The 20,434-nt window shown below is 35.4% G+C and overlaps 1 protein-coding gene across 1 annotated transcript in view; it reads left to right on the top strand.

Moving 5' to 3' along the window:
* Positions 1-20,434, top strand: part of CCSER1 (coiled-coil serine rich protein 1) — a gene marked incomplete at both ends in the record, with an annotated part of 580,304 nt that overhangs the window by 204,298 nt on the left and 355,572 nt on the right. The window contains one exon of the mRNA XM_084286653.1: positions 3,605-3,815. Within this exon, the coding sequence (XP_084142779.1) occupies positions 3,605-3,815 (211 nt within the window). The remainder of the gene's footprint in view (positions 1-3,604; positions 3,816-20,434) is intronic.

The following is a 20,434-nucleotide window of genomic DNA, read 5'->3' as shown; positions in this document are numbered from 1 at the left end:
TGCTTGTGCAATTTGATTTACCCTATTATCCTATGACATTGATCTAAAGGACTGGGCAGAGTTTTAGTATGCCATCTTTCAGGCTTTATCTGATCATTATCAGAGCATGAGAATCATTTGTTAGCACTTGTTAGGGGAAGTGAAGTCTATAACACCTGGAAGGAAATTAAGAGCAGCTTCCTACCACTCTTCTCAGTTGTGATTTGCCACTCTCTCCACAGTTTATACAAGACTTCTCTGAAGAAGGCTGCCTCTTCTCTTGACCAGAAGTCTATCTGGGTTTCAAGACAGATGTGCACTGAAGAACATCTACATGCATAATCTACATATTCTTCAGTACACATTTGTACCACTAGCATCCTCCAGAATGGAGTGCCTCCTTCCAAAGTAACTTTACTGGCAACCAAACCATGGCAGGGAGTCATTTGAAAGAGTGATTTTTGGCTTGGGTCAAACCATTTCAGAAGTGTTTTAACAGTGACAGAACTGTTGACTTTCAGTGCCTAGGAACGTTTTCTGGTACAGTTTCATTAACTAGGAAAGGCATAACCTAAATGTGTATGACAGGCAAACTTAGAGCTCAGACAGAGGCACTGTATTCAATAGTGACAAAATTAACTTTTGTGAAATGTTTTATTTTAAAAATTTTATAGAAACAAACTGTCATTTAAATGAAATGCATTGTCTTCAATCATAAAAAAATGAGCTTCTAAGGATTTTCATCCATGGTCTAGAAGTTTGTAACAGATAACATTTACCTGAGGTGTTTTTAAACACTTTTTTTTGGAAGGCAGAGGGGATTGACAATCTGTACATGGTTTTTCCACTGCTGGTCAAGGATCTAGTCACTTTTTCAACTTCAGAGGCATAGGTGTTTTACTGGTAAGGGGAAACTTCTATTTTTAGTAAGAACTTCTTCCTGCTAAATCTCTGCTGCTGCTTTGAGATGAATTGCAGTGGATTACCATAATAATACTGTAATAGACCACCTGGACATTGTTAATAATGGACTTGATGAAGTATCAGTTATAGAATGAATTGAAAATTAGCTTTTTCCTGCAGCAAGTATAGGGATTATATCAGACTGTGAAGAGTTTTTCTGTCAAAGATCAGTTATATTCTCTTCAGGTAGTTAGAGTTCAGAGTTACCATGCAATGCGAGCACTTACTGTATGCAGACTCTGAGTAGCAATTTTCCAGTAGCAACTGAGTTAGATTTTAAATTCTTATTGTTGTGAGTGGTAATGTGTTACTATGGTGCTTTTCATACTTTAGTACAATGTTCTGTATTTGAAGAGACAGTAATTTTGTGTGTTGAGCACTTTGATGTCAACATACAATTCAGTGAAGTTGAAATTAAGATTTATACTATATCTTTTCCACATAGCAGAGGATGATAGTTCTCTAAGAGTACTGTTGGTTTATCTAGTCACAGAGGGAGCTGGGTATTGCTGTTGATGCCAGATTCTTTTCTCTTCCCTGATGACATTATGTAGCTGTAGAAGACTCCTTCTGGGAGGCTTTATCTCTCAGTTGGTCCTTTCTCAGTGTCAGAATGTTATCCACATAAGATGCCCCTTCAGGAGCATGATGCCAAAATTGTTGTGGGACTCACAAAGTGAAGATGCAGAATATTATAAGCAATATTTAATCTCCCAGACAGTGAGCCCTGGAAAAAAGGAAAAAGAAGACCTTGTTGTTTTGTTTTGCTCAAATTAAATAATGAGATTTTCTGGCTACATAAATCTTACTCCAGCATAGCTTCCAATAGATTGGACACGGCTTTTCTCTTATGAACCTTTAAAGGTGCCTTATGTTGTGAAACTTTGGTTAAGAGGTGATTTTTGTTTGCATAATTTATACCCTTGTCTTCTTTAATAAAAGCTATGAATCAGTAATAGCTTAATATCCTCCAATCAAATGTCTTTACTGTCTACTTCAGACTGTTACTTTAAAAGGCAAAATATTACACTAAAAGTTGTTTCAATGTATTTTTAAAATTAAAATAGTGTAATTTAATTCTTTTATTAGTCTTGAAAAGCCTAGATTTGAAAATTTAATTTCTGTTGGCCATCACGACCACCTGTCCATATCTATGATTTCTCGTGTATTTCCGGATCTAACACATTGTCCCTACTGCACATTACATAGCTTGCAAAATACAAAAATAAACCATCTATTAAAAGATAGCTCTAGTAGCATCATTTCACATTTGTTGTATGGCTTTGGGAATTCTTTGTTCTGAGAAATCGTGTTAATCTCTTTTTGCATATGGTTATAATGAAACCTGTAGTAAACTTTAAAGAAAATCACACTTGGAAAAATATCTTACTTCTTCAAAAATATGCAAGTACTTAAAATTCAGAATTAGTTCTGTGTTACATGAAAATTCAAATGGAACAGAAAATTGGAACTATACATTAAATTAATAATAGCTGTCTTTTTCTTTACCACATATGCTAAAATTTTTAATTATAGTGAATTAATTTAGTATGAATATAGGTGTCATGCACCGCTATTACAACCCTTTTGTAATTTAGTAGTAATTAATATAACATTATTGCACAATGCAGCCATATTCACAGATTTATTTTCTTTTCAGGTTTGTCCTTTTCCTACTGGTTGAAAGTAAAATTGGTGCAATGTTATAACTGTGGTTGATTTCATGCCTGAAAAAGAAATAAAAATTAAAAAAAACTTGAATGATTTTCCCTTAGTGGATGGAACATTATATTCCATCAAAATGCCAAGTAATCTCTTTTAAAATTATTTTGCTACTGTGCTGTTAAACTTCTAGCTAATTGTGACTGATTTGGGCTGATTGAGTCTGTGACACTCTTTGGAAGACTGAACAGCCTCTACTCATATGTTGTATGCTCCAGTTCTCTCAGCATCTTGTTGGTCTCTGCTAGACTTGCTCCAGCATAGGAAATTCTTACAGATATTAAAGGATGATTGTATGTATGCAGAACAGGATTTCAGGTGCAAAAAGCAAAATACTATTATTCCTTTACCTCTAAATCTTTCAGAGTCTTTCTGTTGTCTTGAATGGATTCTCAACCACAATTAACATTATTTTGTGTCGTGTTCAGTTTAATTAGCTTCAATGATAACTAAATGTCAGAGTGTGTACAGAATAATTATGTTTCAAATTCCAGTTTACATAATAATGTGTTCATCTTATACCACTGGGTAGCCTAGAAAGGAGTTTTTTTTTTTTTTTGTCTTTTTTTTTGGTATGAAAGAATGTGATTTAGCTTTTCAAAGTGCATACAGATTATGTGATTACTTTTTTTGTAAAGGAGAACTGAAATATAATAGAGCCATGGTCTTGCCCATAGGATATTTTGTTTCAAGAAAATGCCTTTCTTCTGAAGGGCATAGAATAGAGCGTGATTTCAATTCCTGGAGAAAATGGTAAATTTCTAAATGCATATTTTATTGCTAACGCCATATGGCCATATGTATATTAAAAAAGCCATTCATGCTAGCAGGCTCAAAAAGTGATGTCTTTATTCTCAAATGAAGGAAAAGCTGAAAACTGTAGTGTTTTCTTTTTCACCATTCACATTTCAGTGTTGATCTCTCTGTTTTCTCTTGTAAGGAACCTATCTCTGAAGCTGTCAAAGGAGGTAGACCAAGGAGAAGCCAGGTACCCACGTGTTAGCCAGCTGGCTGGCAGCCCATCCATGGAGTGGCCTTTTACTGGTCTGGAAGAAGGCGGAGGCATTGAATCTTTGCCCTTCAGACTGATGCTTCAAGATTGCACAGCTGTAAAGACATTGCTACTGAAAATGAAGAGGGTTCTTCAGGAGGTAATCACCCACTCATTTGATAAATTAATAGCTTTCAGTATTAATGAGCCAGATAGCAGAAGAGGGTCAGAAAAGTTTATGAACTTGATGTCTTTTAATATGTCTTGAATTTATGGAATTGATTCAGAAATGTAAATAGTCCTGCCCCAACATTGCTAAGGTCAGAAAGTTTATACCATAGCAGAGTTTAACGGACACTGCCATCTTGGTGTGCAGAGAAAAAAGCTGATTTTGAGCTTTCACTAAAAAGGGGGCAAGGGAGATGGACTACTTTAGTTCAAAATAAATTGTATTGTCTTCCCCTCCTATTTTGTGGCTTTTTTTTTTTTTTTTTCCACAAGTTTCTCAAATAGTATGAAGTCCCATGCAATTTATTCAGAGGAGAGATGCAAAAGGAAAAAGAGACCTAACTGGGAGTATTAAAATTAAAGATTCAACTATTGGGTTTGTAAATGATGGATGAAGTCAGATTTCTTAGTCCATTATAACAACTTTAAGAGTGCTTTTCCTGTCCTGCTATATTCTTCTGCCTCTCCTATAGACTGCTGGTGTTGCTTTGATTTTTTTTTTTTGACAGTTTCCAGCTATGGAACTATGACTCAGATAAATTTATGAAAAGTTTTCATCTTGGTGTCAGTACAGTAGAGCATGCTTGTTCTTTGAGATCTACAAGAATTATTTTTGTTGTTGTTTTTGCTTTTATCTATATAGTTCATAGAATTGTAGAATAGTTTAGGTTTAGAGGACTCTCTGGAGGTTTAGCTCCCCTGCTCAAAGAAAGGCCAATTTAGAACAGGTTGTTCAGGGCCTTCCTTGTCCACTTAAGTTTTCAGTATCTTACTGGGAGGGCTTTCAGGGAACTTCTCTTGGGGGCATCCAGGCCAATATTTAACTATGTTGTTGCAGTTTTTTTCCCTAAGATATAATCAGAATTTCCCTTATAACTTTTTCCTATGGTAAAATGCCATAAAATACCATTTAATTGACTGAGATATTTAAATAAGGCCTTAGCAAGTGTTTTTTTTGTTTGTTTGTTTGTTTGTTTGTTTGTTTTTACTGCTCATTTCTAGATCATCTGTATATAAGGTCAACCAACTGCAGTCTTGTCTGAGAAGGTTTATTAAGGGTTTAGCCATGATAGTTGTCCATTTTTTTTAATTTTTTTTTCTGGATGTTGAGACCCATACCTTCCAGTTTGCTTCACATGGAGCTTTACGCCATTATGCTTCTTAATGGACTTCTGTTTTGCTGAACACAGAACAGAAATAATTAATTCTCTATCACTTCCTGCTTATGTGATGTCAGGAGAGTGGATTTAGAAGTTCTTGTCCACTGAGCAGGATTTGTAACTGCATTAAAAATGCAAATAAATACTAAGGATTATATTACATAATGCATCATTTGCACTTAAGCATTGGAAGCATGCTCTGTTACTTCTATGTTTTGCTCAAAACCATTCTTTTTTACCATAAAGGTAAGGATAAACATTTATTTTTTTAACTTAGAAATTCCATTACACTTTTGTATGACCCTACTATGATATTCTGCATGGTGATATATTGTACGTTATAGTACTTTGTGTTTAAATGCATTCACCATTTGATTTCCACAAAAGGAACGCAAGGTATTTAATATGACCCTGTTACTAACACCTTCTGAAGTAACTCATATTGATTTTATTTCTTCTTATTATTCATTACATTACTCTCACTTCTTCCTTAGTACCGTATAATTTCTGTCTCCCCATCTGACTGTGACAGTATAATTCTGTCCCTTCTCTTTTTGTGTTGCCTTCCTTATGAAATCAAAACAACTTCTTTAAAAAATTCTAACAGTTGGGTATTATTTGCTGTGCATATATAGTAAATATGTGCTGCAATTTATCTCCCTGTTTTTTCAGCACTTTTGAGGTAGAATATCCCACTAGTAGCAGACATTGTTCCAAAGCTGAACCAAAATATTATTTGGTTAGAAATAAATCACCCAGCTGATGATTATTTAAAACTTTTTGCTGCCTTGAGTAGTGTTTTGTTTTTTTTTTTAAGTGATTGACATGCATAATAGCAATGATATTGGAAAATGCTGTAAAATGGTGCAGGTATGTAATTCTAGTAGCCCTAAATGAGAAATGATTCTTGATTTTTACAGCAGTATCCCAGTTCTGCTAATAAAACCACATACTAATTCTTAAAAGAAAAAATAATTTTTCAAGTTTGTTCCTTAACTACTCAGACTTCCTATGTATATGAAGGAGTTAGCAAACCTGTCCACAATGGGCTTCATCCATGGTATAAATGCAGGAGTTCAAAAGAGCAGTAACAAGAAAATATTCTCAAACAGTCTCTTAAACACATTGAAATACTAGGAAATAAACCAAAAATGGGTTATTATTCAAAAGATCATAAGTAATATAATACTGAATCATAATACTGAGTAGTGTGGCAGTTTGCAGGGCAATTCGTGTGGGAGAACACAGGGAGTGCACAAGCTTGGCCAGCTCAACCGGGGAGCAATGGTATACACTCAGCAGAAGGCCATGGCCTTGCAGCTCTGCACCCACCACAACTGCTGCAGCAGGTCAGGCAGAGCTCCAGGGGAAATGTGCTGCTACACAGGCATCAGGTTGCAGGGTGTGCCCTCCTCTTCCTCTTAATCTTGCTGTTTCCCACAGCATTCTTCTGGAGAAACTCAATGCTCATGGCTTGGACAGGTTTATGCTTCACTGGGTGAGGAACTGGCTGGGCAGTCAGGCCCAAAAGGTTGTGGTGAATGTAGTTAAATCCACTTGGAAGCCAGTTACAAGAGGGGCTCAGTACTGGGGCCACTTATCTTCAATATCTTTATCAATGATCTGGATGAGGGGAGTAAGTGCACCCTCACTAAATTTGCAGATGACACCAAGTTGGGCAAGAAGGTTGATCTGCTTGAGGGTAGGAGGGTTCTGCTGAGGGATCTGGATAGGCTGGACCGATAGGCTGAGGCGAAGTGCATGAGGTTCAACAAGGTGAAGTGCTGGCTCCTACACTTGGGGCACAACAATGTCATGCAATGCTACAGACTGTGGGAAGAGTGGCTAGAAAGCTGTCTGGAGAAAAGAGACCTGGGGGTATTGGTCGATAGGTGGCTGAATATGAGCCAGCAGTGTGCTCAGGTGGCCAAGAAGGCCAACAGCATCCTGGTTTGTATCAGAAATAGCGTGGCCAGCAGAACCAGCGAAGTGATTGTTCCCCTGTATTTGGCTCTGCTGAGGCTACACCTTGAGTACTGTGTTGTACTTGCTACAACACAGACATCAAGGTGTAGTGGATGCCCAAAGAAGGGCAACAAAGCAGGTGAAGTGTCTAGAGAACTCCTCTTATGAGGAGTGGTTGAGGGAGCTGAGGTTGTTTAGCCTAGGGAAAAGGAGGCTCAGGGGAGACCTGATCTTGCTCTACAGCTACCTCAAAGGAGGTTGTAGCAAGTTGGGGGTTGGTCTCTTCTCCCAGCAACAAACAACAGGACAAGAGGAAATGGCCCTGATTTGCACCAGGATATGTTTTGGTTGGATATTAGGGGGGAAAAAAAAAATCACTGAAAGGGTTGTGAGGTGTTGGAACAGGCTGTCCAGGGAAGTAGATGAGGCACCATCCCTGGAGGTATCAAAAAGATGTATAGATGTGGTGTTTAGGGATGCAGTTTAGTGGTAGATTTAGCAGCACTAGGTTAACATTAGGCCTTGATGATCTTAGAGGTCTTTTCTAACCTAAATGATTCTAAGTAGCGTAGTATGGATGGTGTGAACAAAGAGAAGATGACCTTGAAAAGTATTAAAAATTTGGTAATCGAGTGAAATGATTATCTTCAGAAGTATGGACATTTATACATTTATGTCACTTTTAAATTTTGAGTGAAAAACTCTAGGAAAATATAATTCCATAAAATTGAAATATTTTATGAAGCATCTGATAAATAATTGATCTGAGCATATTTGGCAGGCAGTTTCCATGGAGAAGGTATCCTATTTCTATTGTAACTAGATGTAATTTCTTTTTCTTAGGAATTCTACTTCTGCCCCGACCAATATTATGTGTAAATCAAACACAGCTGTATGGAATTAAAACACATAAAAGAAAAATGTGTTCCTTACTGTTGAACTCTCTTGTATTTTTAGACTATGTCAAACATAGCCTCTGGTAGATTTATGTGGTATAGAAACAAAATATTTTATGCCTGTAACAGTATAAAATAACTATAATGATTTTTAAAATTAATAAGATGTCACATGTTTTCATCCACTTCTAAAAATATAGAAAACATACAATCTACATGGGGAAAATTATACAAGTGATTGGAAAAAAAGCTGCACTTTTTCCATTTCATAGCTGATGTTATCTGTAGAAAAACAAATCGGAGTAGTGTATACCTCTTTATAAAACAATAACACATTAATTGAATTAAAATACTAGCCCTGCTATTCAAAATAAGCCTTATTTTAAAGCACTACACACCACTTCTAAGAAACAACTTAATTATGATCTGCCAAAATATAATACTAGGTAGAGTGATATGTAATTTTTTTTTGTTGTTGCAGTTGCTTGTAATTGAGGAATTTATATGGAAAAACTGAATGCAATGTATGTTGTCCTGTGCTGCAGATTTATTAAGCTGTAAATTTAGCTTGTTTTTAGCCTTATCATGAAAAGGGAAATTGAAGACATGACAGTAACGTGCAAGATTGAGAATGTTATTAGGAAATGTATTTAGTAAAAGACTAATGAATGATTGTTAAAATAAATGAATTAATTACCATTTCACTTGTACTGAAAAAGTCTTGGAATTGTCTGGTTTTGGTTCTTAATAGCTTTGGCCATACATGTCTCATACAACAGATTGTCCTCTAATGTTTTGAGAACCTCAGTGAACAAAACTGAAGGCAGACTAGCACATGGGAAACTCAGTGATCCACCAGAAATTAGTTCAGAAAATATTTTTGAATCTGTTCTGTAGCTTTGTCCCATGTATGTTCTATTTCTGACAGAATTTTGCAATGAATCTCTTCCAACCTAGAAATTCTGTGATTCTGTGATTCTGTGAATGGGCCAGACAAGACCTATGATCTGCAAAGTTAGAGATGATTTTTGAAAAAGCACTACCAGAGGTTAGCGTGACAGGCAGGTTGATTAAAAAAAACCTCTTCAGTATATAAGACAGTATAGGCTGCTGTGTAGCCCACAGAAAGATCTTGGTCTCCTTTTTCTCTTCACCTCACTTATGTTTATTGAACTGTATTTTTTTTTCCTTCAGATCTATGTGGTTTTGGGCTTAATTAAGTAATAGCTCCTCTCATTCAGAAAACAAAACAAAAAATCATACAAGAAAGATGGGGAATCATATATATGAAACTGGTAGATCTGTCCTCTCCTAGGGAACGATTTATTTACTTTCTGACCTCAAATGAGCTTCTCTGCTCTGAACTCACCTCCAACACAGAATCTGTGTCACTGTCTTTTCCATATACTGTGCTATATTTCCTAAGTTTTATTACATTTCTGGCCATTTTTATTTTTTATTACATTTCTGGCCATTAATTGATTGCATATAATCAGTGAGCCTGTAAAAATAAGAGCATAGGTTCTTTCTCAGTTATTGCTGTCAACAATAATGAATGCCTCTTTCCCAAACAGTATATGGGTTTTCCTGAGCTCTTCCAGGTAAGACTGAAGTTATATCTATTAACTTTTTAATGGTTTGAGATATAGCTAGCAGAGAGATTGTCAGATGCTGGCTAATTGAGAGAACATTTAAGGGCTTTGCTTTTGCTGAAGTCATTTGTAGAACATTTCAGTCACAGACATATGAAGAGAGCTATTTTGGGCTTGTGCCTGGCAAGAGAGGGTCTGTATGCTGAAATAAACATAGTAGAAAAAATAAAGCTATTTTGGGAAGGAATCCATTTATTCAGTGGTAATGGGTTGCTGTTCAAAGTTTAGATGTTGAGCTTGTTGATCAATTTGGGCTGAAACTGAATATCCTAGCATAAAGAAAATCATGTCTACATTTAAGCTTTTTTCCACATGTCCTTAAATTCTTTATGAAATATATAGATTATCACTATATAATTCCACTTCTATATATTTTTATGAGGCTATCAAAAGTGATTGCTGCTAATCTAGAAAATTAAGATGTGTTGTCAATCTGTTTGTGTCGTTTGGAGAATAAATTGTTCAGCGCAGTACCCATGAGTTTTTAACAGCTCTGTAAAACACCATGCAGGCAGTGGGGCTTTAGAAATTGAAGCTAATTGCTACAATTAACAACAGGAATAAGTCACTCTGGACATATATTGCATATTGTGTTTTACTAATTAATCATTCATTTTACTAAGGGGAATTGCAGCTGTCTGTGACTGTCATTAAAACTTAATGCATCCAATGCAGTGTTTTTAGATTGTGTTTGAAAAAAAAAAAAGAGAACTCTGGAAAATTATGTCAGAATCATTGTGAGACAGGCCATGACAGTTCCCTGAGAAAGGGGACAGAGTCAGACCACTCAGTCCGCAATTAGCTTGTCAGGTATCACTGACTACATTACTTCTCATGCATCTTTCACCTTGTCAGTAAAATAAGCATAATTATAGAGTTCTCTTCTGTGCTGCACTTCCAGTCTACGAATGGAAAACACTAAGATAGCAAAGTGTGGTTTGCAATATTTTGCAACCCAATTACCAAGCAATATCGGATAGGCCTTGCACTATGTTTTTTAAAGACATTAAAATATTTGCTACAGTCCACTGTGAAATGCATTGTTTGCTAATATTGTTAGCCACTTAGGAAGCAATTGCAAGCCTAATACACTATAAAATACTTCAGGTTTTCTTCCTTTAGATAAGTTTGTAATTAACCAGTATAGCATTACAAATTTGTTCAACATATGCATTCAGTGCAGTCTCCTTTATCAAGTAATTCATGCTGGAAATTGGTAATTCCTTCATTTCATGGTATATTGACATTGCATATACCCATAGATTTAAATAACTAATAACAAAAATGTACCAGATTTAGTAGTAGGATTTAACTTCATCACATTAAATTGCTTTTTAACTTGAAAATATCCTTGGACACCCTTGCCCAGCTGCTTGCAAAGAAAGAGCAGAATACCCTAGTACAAATACATTGCCAGTATTGTTTACTTTGCTAAACATCCTCAATGTACAAGAAAACAGAAAATTTTTTTTTGCTCTTATAATTTTAAGGCAAGTTATGTAGAGCAAATACTATCTCCAACATTGATATGTGCTGTGTCCAACATATGATACTTTGAAATAGTACTGTAATTCCAGTCTCAGTCGTATTGCGTATGTTTCTTAGCTGAATAAGCCTTAGTTCAAATGATAAAAAAAAAAAAAATGTGCAAGAGGACCATTAGACTATTTAAGTGCAAACAATGCAGGTTTCATTGTGTGCAAAGTTGAAAATTTCTCAAAATTATTAACTATTATTTCATGGTACTTGGAATAAACATTTACCTCACAAATCAAGGCATGCTTGCTTACTTAGAAGGCCTCATGTGGTCGAAGTTGAGCAATTTGGGGAATTAATTTAAAGATGAAGGGCTGAGAAGACTATTCTATGTGCCTGTATCTTTGTACTTTGCAGCAAGTGCTGTAAAGTACAGCAGATTGTGTTCATTTGCTGACACTCCTGCGTGTGAGGTTACAGGCTGGGACTGGCAAACAGCTCTGGGATTCTGCAGAGCCACACCAGTCTCAGCTCAATGAAAAGCTATTCTGAAATAATCCAGCTCAGTTACCAGTTCATGCCATTGCTCACACTCGCACTCACTACAAAGTCCTTTTGCAGGCCACATTCAGATTGCTTTTGAGCCACATTTCAGACCAGTTTCAAATAAATACTTTACTCTTTAATACTGAAAATTCCTCTTCCCCCTTTATATTCTGTTTGTTCCACTGATGACCTAGTGGCTTAATCCTTGTAGACTACTTTTGTCTATGTTCCAGAGATTTATTAAAGCCAGAAAGTAATTCACCGTGAAATACCTTGTCTTCCCACATGTACAGATCATGTTGGTGTGTACGTATCTACTCCATGTATTCAGCAGGCAAGTGATTAGCTTCTTTCTTGGGTTTTGACATTAAGCTACTCTAGTGATTCCCTGAATGAAACATTTTCATATGGCACTTTGGTGGGCTTGAGTTTGGCATGGATCTGCATAGTACTCTGCCACAGCCTCCTCAACAGGCAAATATTGGCAGCACCTTGCAGAGAAGCATGAAAAATAGCAACACTGTTAATATGTAATGTCCCAACATCAGCAGTTCTGTGCAATTTTCTGTGATGAAATTGTGGCTGAAGGCCATAAAATTATAAAGCTACAAAAAAGAATCCATTTTCCTATTTAGTACTTGGTTTTGATCAAATTGTTGCAGGTCAGTCAGCTAAATCCCACCTGACCCTCCATGGCAATGGAGTTGATAACACCAGTTATGTTTTCTGATATATCTGCAAATACTGAAAAGTGTAATGCTAAATAATGAGCAAGCAACAGAAGAAATTCAGAATGTGTGTAGAATAAATTGATTATACTCTGTTCTTAAAAATAGCTCATGAGTAATTTTGAACTTTTTTTTTTTTTAATACTGAATTTTGCTTCTAAAAACTGTTGCGACACTAAAATTATATTATTCCAAATATAAAATGTTTTTAAAATCTGTTTTTCTTAGCAGGCTGTTTAGATACTGATCTTTCCTACTCATTTTGTCTGTTATTGGACTGTTTTTTGTAATTAATATGGACTTATATATTATTTTCTTATTCATGTGAATTATATGTTTCTTAGTTATGTCGTTTGTTTTTTTTTGAGATGCTGTTATGTTTTGACAGTGTTGGCTTCATAAGTATATCTTGAGCAATTTATTTGGGCAATATATTAAATCTAAATATAATTATTTAATATTTATATCCCAAGTTTATTATGTGGTATTATTTGGATAGATTATTTTTCTCATAATCACTTCACTTTTCTCATATACACTTTGGGACTTATATTATGTATCATTTAATTGGACAGAATTAGTAAGAATTAGCGTACAGTTATATGCTAGTGTTGGAATTAGTATACAATATTCTTCTCATTATTTTGATGTTGTTCAGTTTCCTTCCTCCGTATTTGTTTTACATACATCCCCATAGGAATAGGAATATTTTAGAGGATCTTAGAGAAGCATTTTTTAATATCTTAACAAGCTTTTAGAGATAGAAATAATGAAGTTGTTTGAATTGTATCCTTAAACAAACTTGCACTATGTTTGGACCTATTTTGTTGTCATAACATAATTAAGTATTCTCTATAGTATTTAAAATGGTATGTTCATGTGTACAGATAGCTAAAATATAGCATGGTCTTATGGATGCTACTGGAAAACAATTGAGATTATGATAGTTTGATGGCTTAATAGTCTCACAGAAGATTTTTCCATCAGAATTGGAGAAGTCACCTTGCCCGTGTAGTATGGTGGCAGAATCATCCCAGGTCTTTAAAGTCAAAGCTTATTTGCATTTTTCTCATTAGTTCTTTTAACAGGACCATTATATAAATATATGTATCACTATACATATATTCATCTATTCTAGTGTTCAAGAACATATAATTCTCATGATGAATTTTTTAAGATCTCATTTAGTTTTGCCTGTGCCACATTAACAATTCAGAGTTTTGTTCCATTTTCTATAGAATAAAGATATAAATGATCCTTTTTGAAATGCCAGCAACTGAAAATATGTATTATTCTAAAGCTGTTTCAACATGTCAGAATAATCAAAAGCTTCACAGTCATAAATGTATTTGTCACTCATATCTGCTTTTGGGAAAGTGCAGTACCAACAGTGATTAATAGCTTTATTCATATATGTTATTTAGAAAGTCATTCTTTGCAAGTTACACCTAAAAAACCCTTCAATGCATCCATCTTTGTTTTAATGTAAAATTTCAAATTCTTGTCATGCTCTGACATATGGTTGCACAAAGGAAGCAAAGACAAAAAAAATGGGAACAGGAGAAAAACCATGAATTAAGAACTCAATATGGGCAATATAAATGCTTCTCTGGAAGGGCTGTTGTTTGAGCTAGCCTGGCGCTATGACAGGCTTGCTTCTCTATTTGCTGTTTGCTGAAGCAAGTAATTTATCCTGACAGTAACTTTGCCAGTGCTACAAGAATCCCATTTCACTAAGATTAACAACTTCTCCCTTCTTTCTAAGAACAAATACGCTTTATTACTTGTTTCTGGATCATCTTGTCATCTCTCTTACTGCTCTTGCTGTGTTTTCTGTGTGCATGTTTTAGCAATTTTTTTTTATGAACTCATGTAATAAGATCTATTAGCTGAGCTTTTTATCTTAGTCTTTTTTTTTTTTTTTTTTTGTTACAAGGCAACATTGCATCTTGTAAGAGTTGAACCTCTCTCTGCTTTGCTGCCCTAATTACTCCCTAAACACTCCCAGTGTTGAGAACTATTTTTTTTCTCTTAAATGCTATCTTCTGATGTAAAAATTTGAGCTCCAGCTGTAACAGAAAGCAGAACAAAAGTATGGGTTAACTACTCTTCCAGGCAGCTTTTGGAGCAAACACTTTTGCTCCAAACTATTTATATACTGACTGCTGAAATTCTCAAGTTATCTCCTGTAAAATACTGGGTTTCAGTGAGGTATGTACTGATGTAGCAAAGTGAGCAACGTACAATGTATAATTTGTCCAGTTCATCCTCAGATTTGCAGTTAATGTGCAAAAGTTTTCCTCAAGCCATTAAGTAATCAAAATCTGCAGTACTCAAATGCAGTGCAAGTTTGCCTGCCCTGTACCTTGACCCAGGTGTGCCAAGGCACTTAGGAAAATAAAACAAGAAACCCAAAGCAAGCAAAACAATTACACTGAAAATCTGCTCTCATGCAGATTAGCAGGAATTTTACACTAATGGTCTCTATTCTAGTAGTAAAAAACCATTGTGACACCTGGGACTTTTACTATGGTCTTCATGTCAGATTGGCTGCATAGTACCGAAAATGAATTAAAAATGAAGTAAAAAGCATAGGAAAAAGCGTACAGTGGGAATTCGGAAAGTGTGCTTTGGCCCATGATATTATTCATGCCTTTCTTGTTCCTAGCCACTAAAGCCAACAAATGGACTCAACTGTTTGAAGGAAAAATATTTTAGAAGTGTGTAGAGGGGAGAACCAACAACAAACATTTATGTAACATACAGGATTTATTACAAGTTAGGAGTGTGCTAGTAATAAAATCATGAGAATTAACATAGAGCAAGATTATTAATTTTTTTCTTCCTATATTAGGTTTTAAGGCAGAGCTGTGTTTAGCCAGCAGAGTGCATTGATAGCTTGTAACATTGGCAGATAGAGGTACATGTTATGTACCACTGCCTATGAGCAGAAAGGCTGTTTGTAACAAAGAAGTGTTAAGTTTCATATTGTGATTGGCAAAGTACAGCTGAAGTTAAAATTACATTAATGAAAACTGGATTTATTATTTTAACAAGACAAAGGAAGCAACTTTTTTTTTTTTCCTGATATTACATGGACTCATTTAAAAAGAAAATCATCTTAATTTTCACTGCAAACAAGAAGTCAGTATTATTCTCAGCTTCAAACAGCAGTCTGCTTCATGTCATGGTTTTACAGCATACGTAATTAAATAATCACTAGCATAGTTCTTGTCTTGGATGTCTGACTTCCCGTTTTCTGCTGAAGTCCAACATGTAGCAGCTCCACTGTAGAATGATGTACAGGCCTTCTTGAAACAGAGCTTGAAGGCAATCTGACAACTTGAACTAGCAAGTTGTAAAGTAATGAGTGCACAGCATATGGAGGCCCGCCCTGTGCACTGACCATCTAGAAGGCCTAGAGAGCCCACTTGGATCAACCATCCAAGCTGGACCATGACATGAAATAACTGGGGTGCCCACTTTCATTCTTGTATCTAAAGCAAATACACATTGGCTTTTCTCCACATAGAGTGTCTAGAAGAGAATGTTTTTGAATCAACTTGGATTTCAGTAACATTAGATAATGAACTTAAGACAGTTACCGTGGTGCTTTAACTTCTGTTGCAGTAGCCTGAAAGAAAATTATGACTATTAATTTACAATTACAGTCACTGAGCTACTAAACACTTTCTCTCCCCTCCTGAAAACTACTTTTAAAAAGCATTGAAGTTTAAATTTTACAGTAGTTTAAATTTTGAGAGCGAGGCATCTCAACAGCTTGACACACACAAGGCTGTTTTGGGCGACGAGAATCTTCTGCGTCCCTGCACGGTGCTGTTTGTTTGTAACTTCATTCTTTGCATGCTAGCAGTGAATAGTGCAGTCATTAGTTTTATTTTGAAAGTCTGCCCGTTGCAGTTGTGTTGTCTTTGAGTAGACTATAAAAAATCCTCGGCTGCGAAAATTAAAAAAAACTGTTACTGCAACTGTGTAGCACAGAATTGGAGCAATACAAGTTAGCTCAAGCTAGTACTATTTATCAAAATATTTTTTAACTATAACTAAAATAACTATTGTCATGCTTTAATGCAATTTTAAGATTTTCTCAAGCCAGATCAATCCCTGAAGTTACATTTGTTCAAAAGGTTCCTCACCCACTTACCCACTTGTACTTCTAGTGCACCCTTGTATTCCAGATGCCATTTTGGATAAAAGGCATATTAAGTCTGTTTTCAGAAGTATGGATAGTGCTGTTCTTGATCTGCATCTTACATTTGTGCTTTAACTGTTCCTTTTTTTTTTTTTTTTTTTTTTTTTTACATGAATCATGCTAGACGTCAAAATTTGGGAATATTTTGTGAACGCTGCAAAATACTGGTATTTTCCTTTTTATTTGCTTTATGCAGAGGTGAACTAATATGTCAAAATTTCTGCTGCTGTATACCACTGGCCTCTTGCTCTGCATATGCATATTGTTTTTTGAAATGTCCATCTTTTTCAGACTGTGTGGTACATAAAAGGTCAGTTCAAGTCTTTCCATTAACCTTTTTAGGCAACAATTTAGAGAAGACTCCAAAAGAGTCTTTTGTCTCCTGTTTAATAAATTCTATAGAGTTTAATGTAGAATGATTAAACCTTTGTTAGGCTGTTCGGGTTTATCTGCCAAAAAACAAACAAACAAACAAAAAACTCTACAGGAACTGCGTTTTTTTTGTTTGTTTGTTTGTTTGTTTTATGATTTGAAAGACCTGTTAAAAACTTAGCATTTACTGAGGAACCCTGTACACTGTTTTTGTTGTATTTTCAACTTCACTGATTGTCAAAAGTCAAAAACAGATCAATCTCTAAGGACATACAGCTCTGTGCTCAGGACATGTGCATGTTTGTATGCCTAACAATATTGCACCCTATAAAATCTTTACAATTTTAGGTTTTGAATGTCATATTCCTAAAATATTCATGTAGGTTTTTTATATATAATACAAATTACCATATTAATTGCCTCTGAAGACAAAAAGTGTAATTTTAAAGATAGCTAGTGTGTGCATACATGTAAAATGATTTTTGGAAATAGAAAGAAGGTTGTCTGAAGTTCCAGTAAAAGTGAGATAAGGGTTGGTGTATATAATCTGACTAAATTTACAGCTGTAGATGAAAACATTACATAACCATCTGCAGGAATTTTAGCACTATCTGAAAAAAAATGCAGATGTTTATTTGTCTTTTTGTACTGTTAGTTTTTCAGCAGGGTGGTTTAATCAGATGCTGATAAGAAGAAGTAATAGATCTGAAAAGAAAAGAAAAACACAGCTTGGGAAACAAGAAAGACAAAAATATATAGTAGGCAAAGGACTAAAGGCTTCTGAGATTACTTTTGAGCTGATTTCTTGGTGGGAATAGATTTATTTTTTATGAAATATGTGTGGGAGTTGACCAAGTTGTGCAAAACTTCCAAGAAACATTTTAAGTAGACAGGTTTACCTGCTTAACAGCTGTTAAACTATGTTCAGTATAAAATGTCTTCAGGGAGTAGAAGCTGTTGTTTTAGAAACAATATACAAGATGGCAAGAGCTTCTTCCACTGTGCTGCTGCTTCTTTGTTTCAAAAATTCTGACAAATGTTTCCTGTAGCTTTAGTTTTTCACTCTGAAAAGTATGATAGAAACCCAGGAGATTTAAATCTGGTGCTTTCTCATTCTCTCATATAAAATATATTTTGCTCTATACTCAGACTATGGAAGATCAATTGGGATAGTCAGTCTTTCAGCACATGTCAACATGAGCAGCTGGTAACTGCTTCTCTTAGAGGAAACCTAAGAAAGAAATGATGTCTTGTTTCCTGCCTTACTCTCCTTTTGGTCTAGGGAAGGTCAGGGAAGAGAAGGAAAACTACTCCAGTTCTTCATAGAGAGAATCTCATTTCCTATCTTGTGCCTGTTCTGCTGCTCTGACTTCAAATCGGTGTAACTAAAGTTCTGCCTTCTTTTGATATATGGCTTCAACACCACTTTGGCAGGAAGGGAGAATTCACTGGGCAGCCACCAAGGGAGTCATTAGATCAGAACAATTTCTGGGTAGGACGAGTAAGGTTGTAGGGGGAAATAATTTATTCTTCTACATGACTGAGAGTGCACCAGCAAAATCTGACTTCCTTCTGAGGATTCCATGTACAACCTGCCTTTAAGTTCAAATTAGGCAGCATTTTCTAGCATGCAGGTCACTTGCAAACACATAGACGATGAAAGTCTGCTTTTTTGAATTTACCTGTGAATGCATAATATAAAAATACTTGTGAGTTTTTACAGTGCCTCTGTGAATGATAATCTGAGATTCGTCACGTGTACATTTAGCTTTAAATATTGAAGACTACATAAGCTAAAACAGACAACTAGACAGTTCTTCCTAAAAAGAGGACTAGAATTTATGAATTACATTCATCCTACTTATATTTTCAAATGACAAGCCCTTTTGAATGATGAACATGTTTCCTGCTTGATGCTTGTACAGACTTTTTTTGTTACTTAGAAGTGCATTTGCAGATTGCAGAGCCAAGGAAGTTTCACATCATGACAGACCAAACTAAACACTGTTGCTGAACATAGGGGAAGATTAAATTATCTTTTTGAAAATTTGTCAGTCATTACACATGATGGAATTCTTAAACTTTAAATTGGAACTTAGTGGAATAAAAATAGCTGGGAATAAAATTAAAACAGAATATAGTGAAGCTAACCTCTTTGAATGGAATACCACTTTTAAAAAGTTCTAATAAAAGACCTAGAGGACACAAAATACATCTTTTTCATTCTGCAGGAAGATTGATAGCCTTAAAATGTGTCTCATTTTGCCAAAATAATCTTTATGCTAATGGACATTCCTTATAATATTGCCTATAGGTAATTAGAAATTATGAAAGAGGGCAGGAGACCTTGAGTTCACATTAATAAAGTAGTACAGTGAGGGAGGATAGGGAATAGATAATGTGTACTGCTGTCTGGCAGACAATAGGAGAGATTGTTGAAAGGATATTTAATTTTGATACTACATCAAAATTGTGCTAGGAGATGGAATACAAACTTTTTTTTTTTTTTTTTTTTATGGTTACAATTAGATCTTTGGCTGTTCTTAATGGTAAGTTCAAGAAAAGTAAATGATTTTCTTATAGCTACTTCCTTTACTGGGAAGAATCTTCCAAAGATGTGGGGACCTTTGGGTTCACTTTTCAATATGGTAAACTATAGTTTCCGTCTATTGGAGAAAACGGAGAGGAAAATACTCAAGTGTATGTGAGGGGGAAACAACTGTTACAGGTGGTGGATAGGAGTATAAGCTGTGGAAAATGGAAAATTAAATATGTCCATCAGTATCTGGCTGTAAGTAATAAAAGCCATCCTTCCTGAAGCGCTTTCTATGTACAGGGGAAGAAAATAAGAATACAAGAGATGAAAGATTTTTCAAAACAGTATTAAGGTGTAAGAGGAACTTGAAATTAAATGACTTCCATGGAATGGTTTGTTTATATTCAGACAAAATATATTTGAATATATATTCATGAGTTCTGAGAAACACAATGTTAGGGATGGTGTTGTGCTTCCTCAAGCTTTCTAATTTGAGTTCCGTAAGTAAAAGATTTCATATAAAACTGAGTGACAGAGGCAGTTTGACTTTATTCATCTCTAAGAAATGCTGTACTGGTACTGATTGTACTTGTTCTAGCTACTGCTAGAACTCTGAAAGATTTGGGTGGTATTAACCCTGGTTTGCTGTAGCCATGATTATATAAAGTTGAGCAAACATTTTGTTGGTTCAGCACGTTAAACTTCTTCTAGAAATCATAGAATTGTTAAGGTTAGAAAAGACCTCCAAGATGATCTGGTCTAACCCTTCCCCCTACCACCTATGTCACCCACTAAACCATGTCCCTAAGCACCACGTCCAACCCTTCCTTAAACACCCCCAGGGATGGTGACTCCACCACCTTCCTGGGCAACCTATTCCAAAGCCTAACCACTCTTTCTGAGAAGAAATGTCTCCTAATTTCCAGACTCAGCATAAGAAGATTAGTAAAATTTATTGCCTATTACTAATAAGCTAGAGAAGTGAGAAATGAAAGTGAGAAACTAAA

The sequence above is a fragment of the Netta rufina genome (genome assembly GCF_964035555.1).
Source record: "Netta rufina genome assembly, chromosome: 4".
In the NCBI taxonomy this organism is placed as follows: domain Eukaryota; kingdom Metazoa; phylum Chordata; class Aves; order Anseriformes; family Anatidae; genus Netta; species Netta rufina.
Note: the sequence above shows the minus strand (reverse complement) of the source record. Positions and strands in the feature narration are given on the sequence as shown.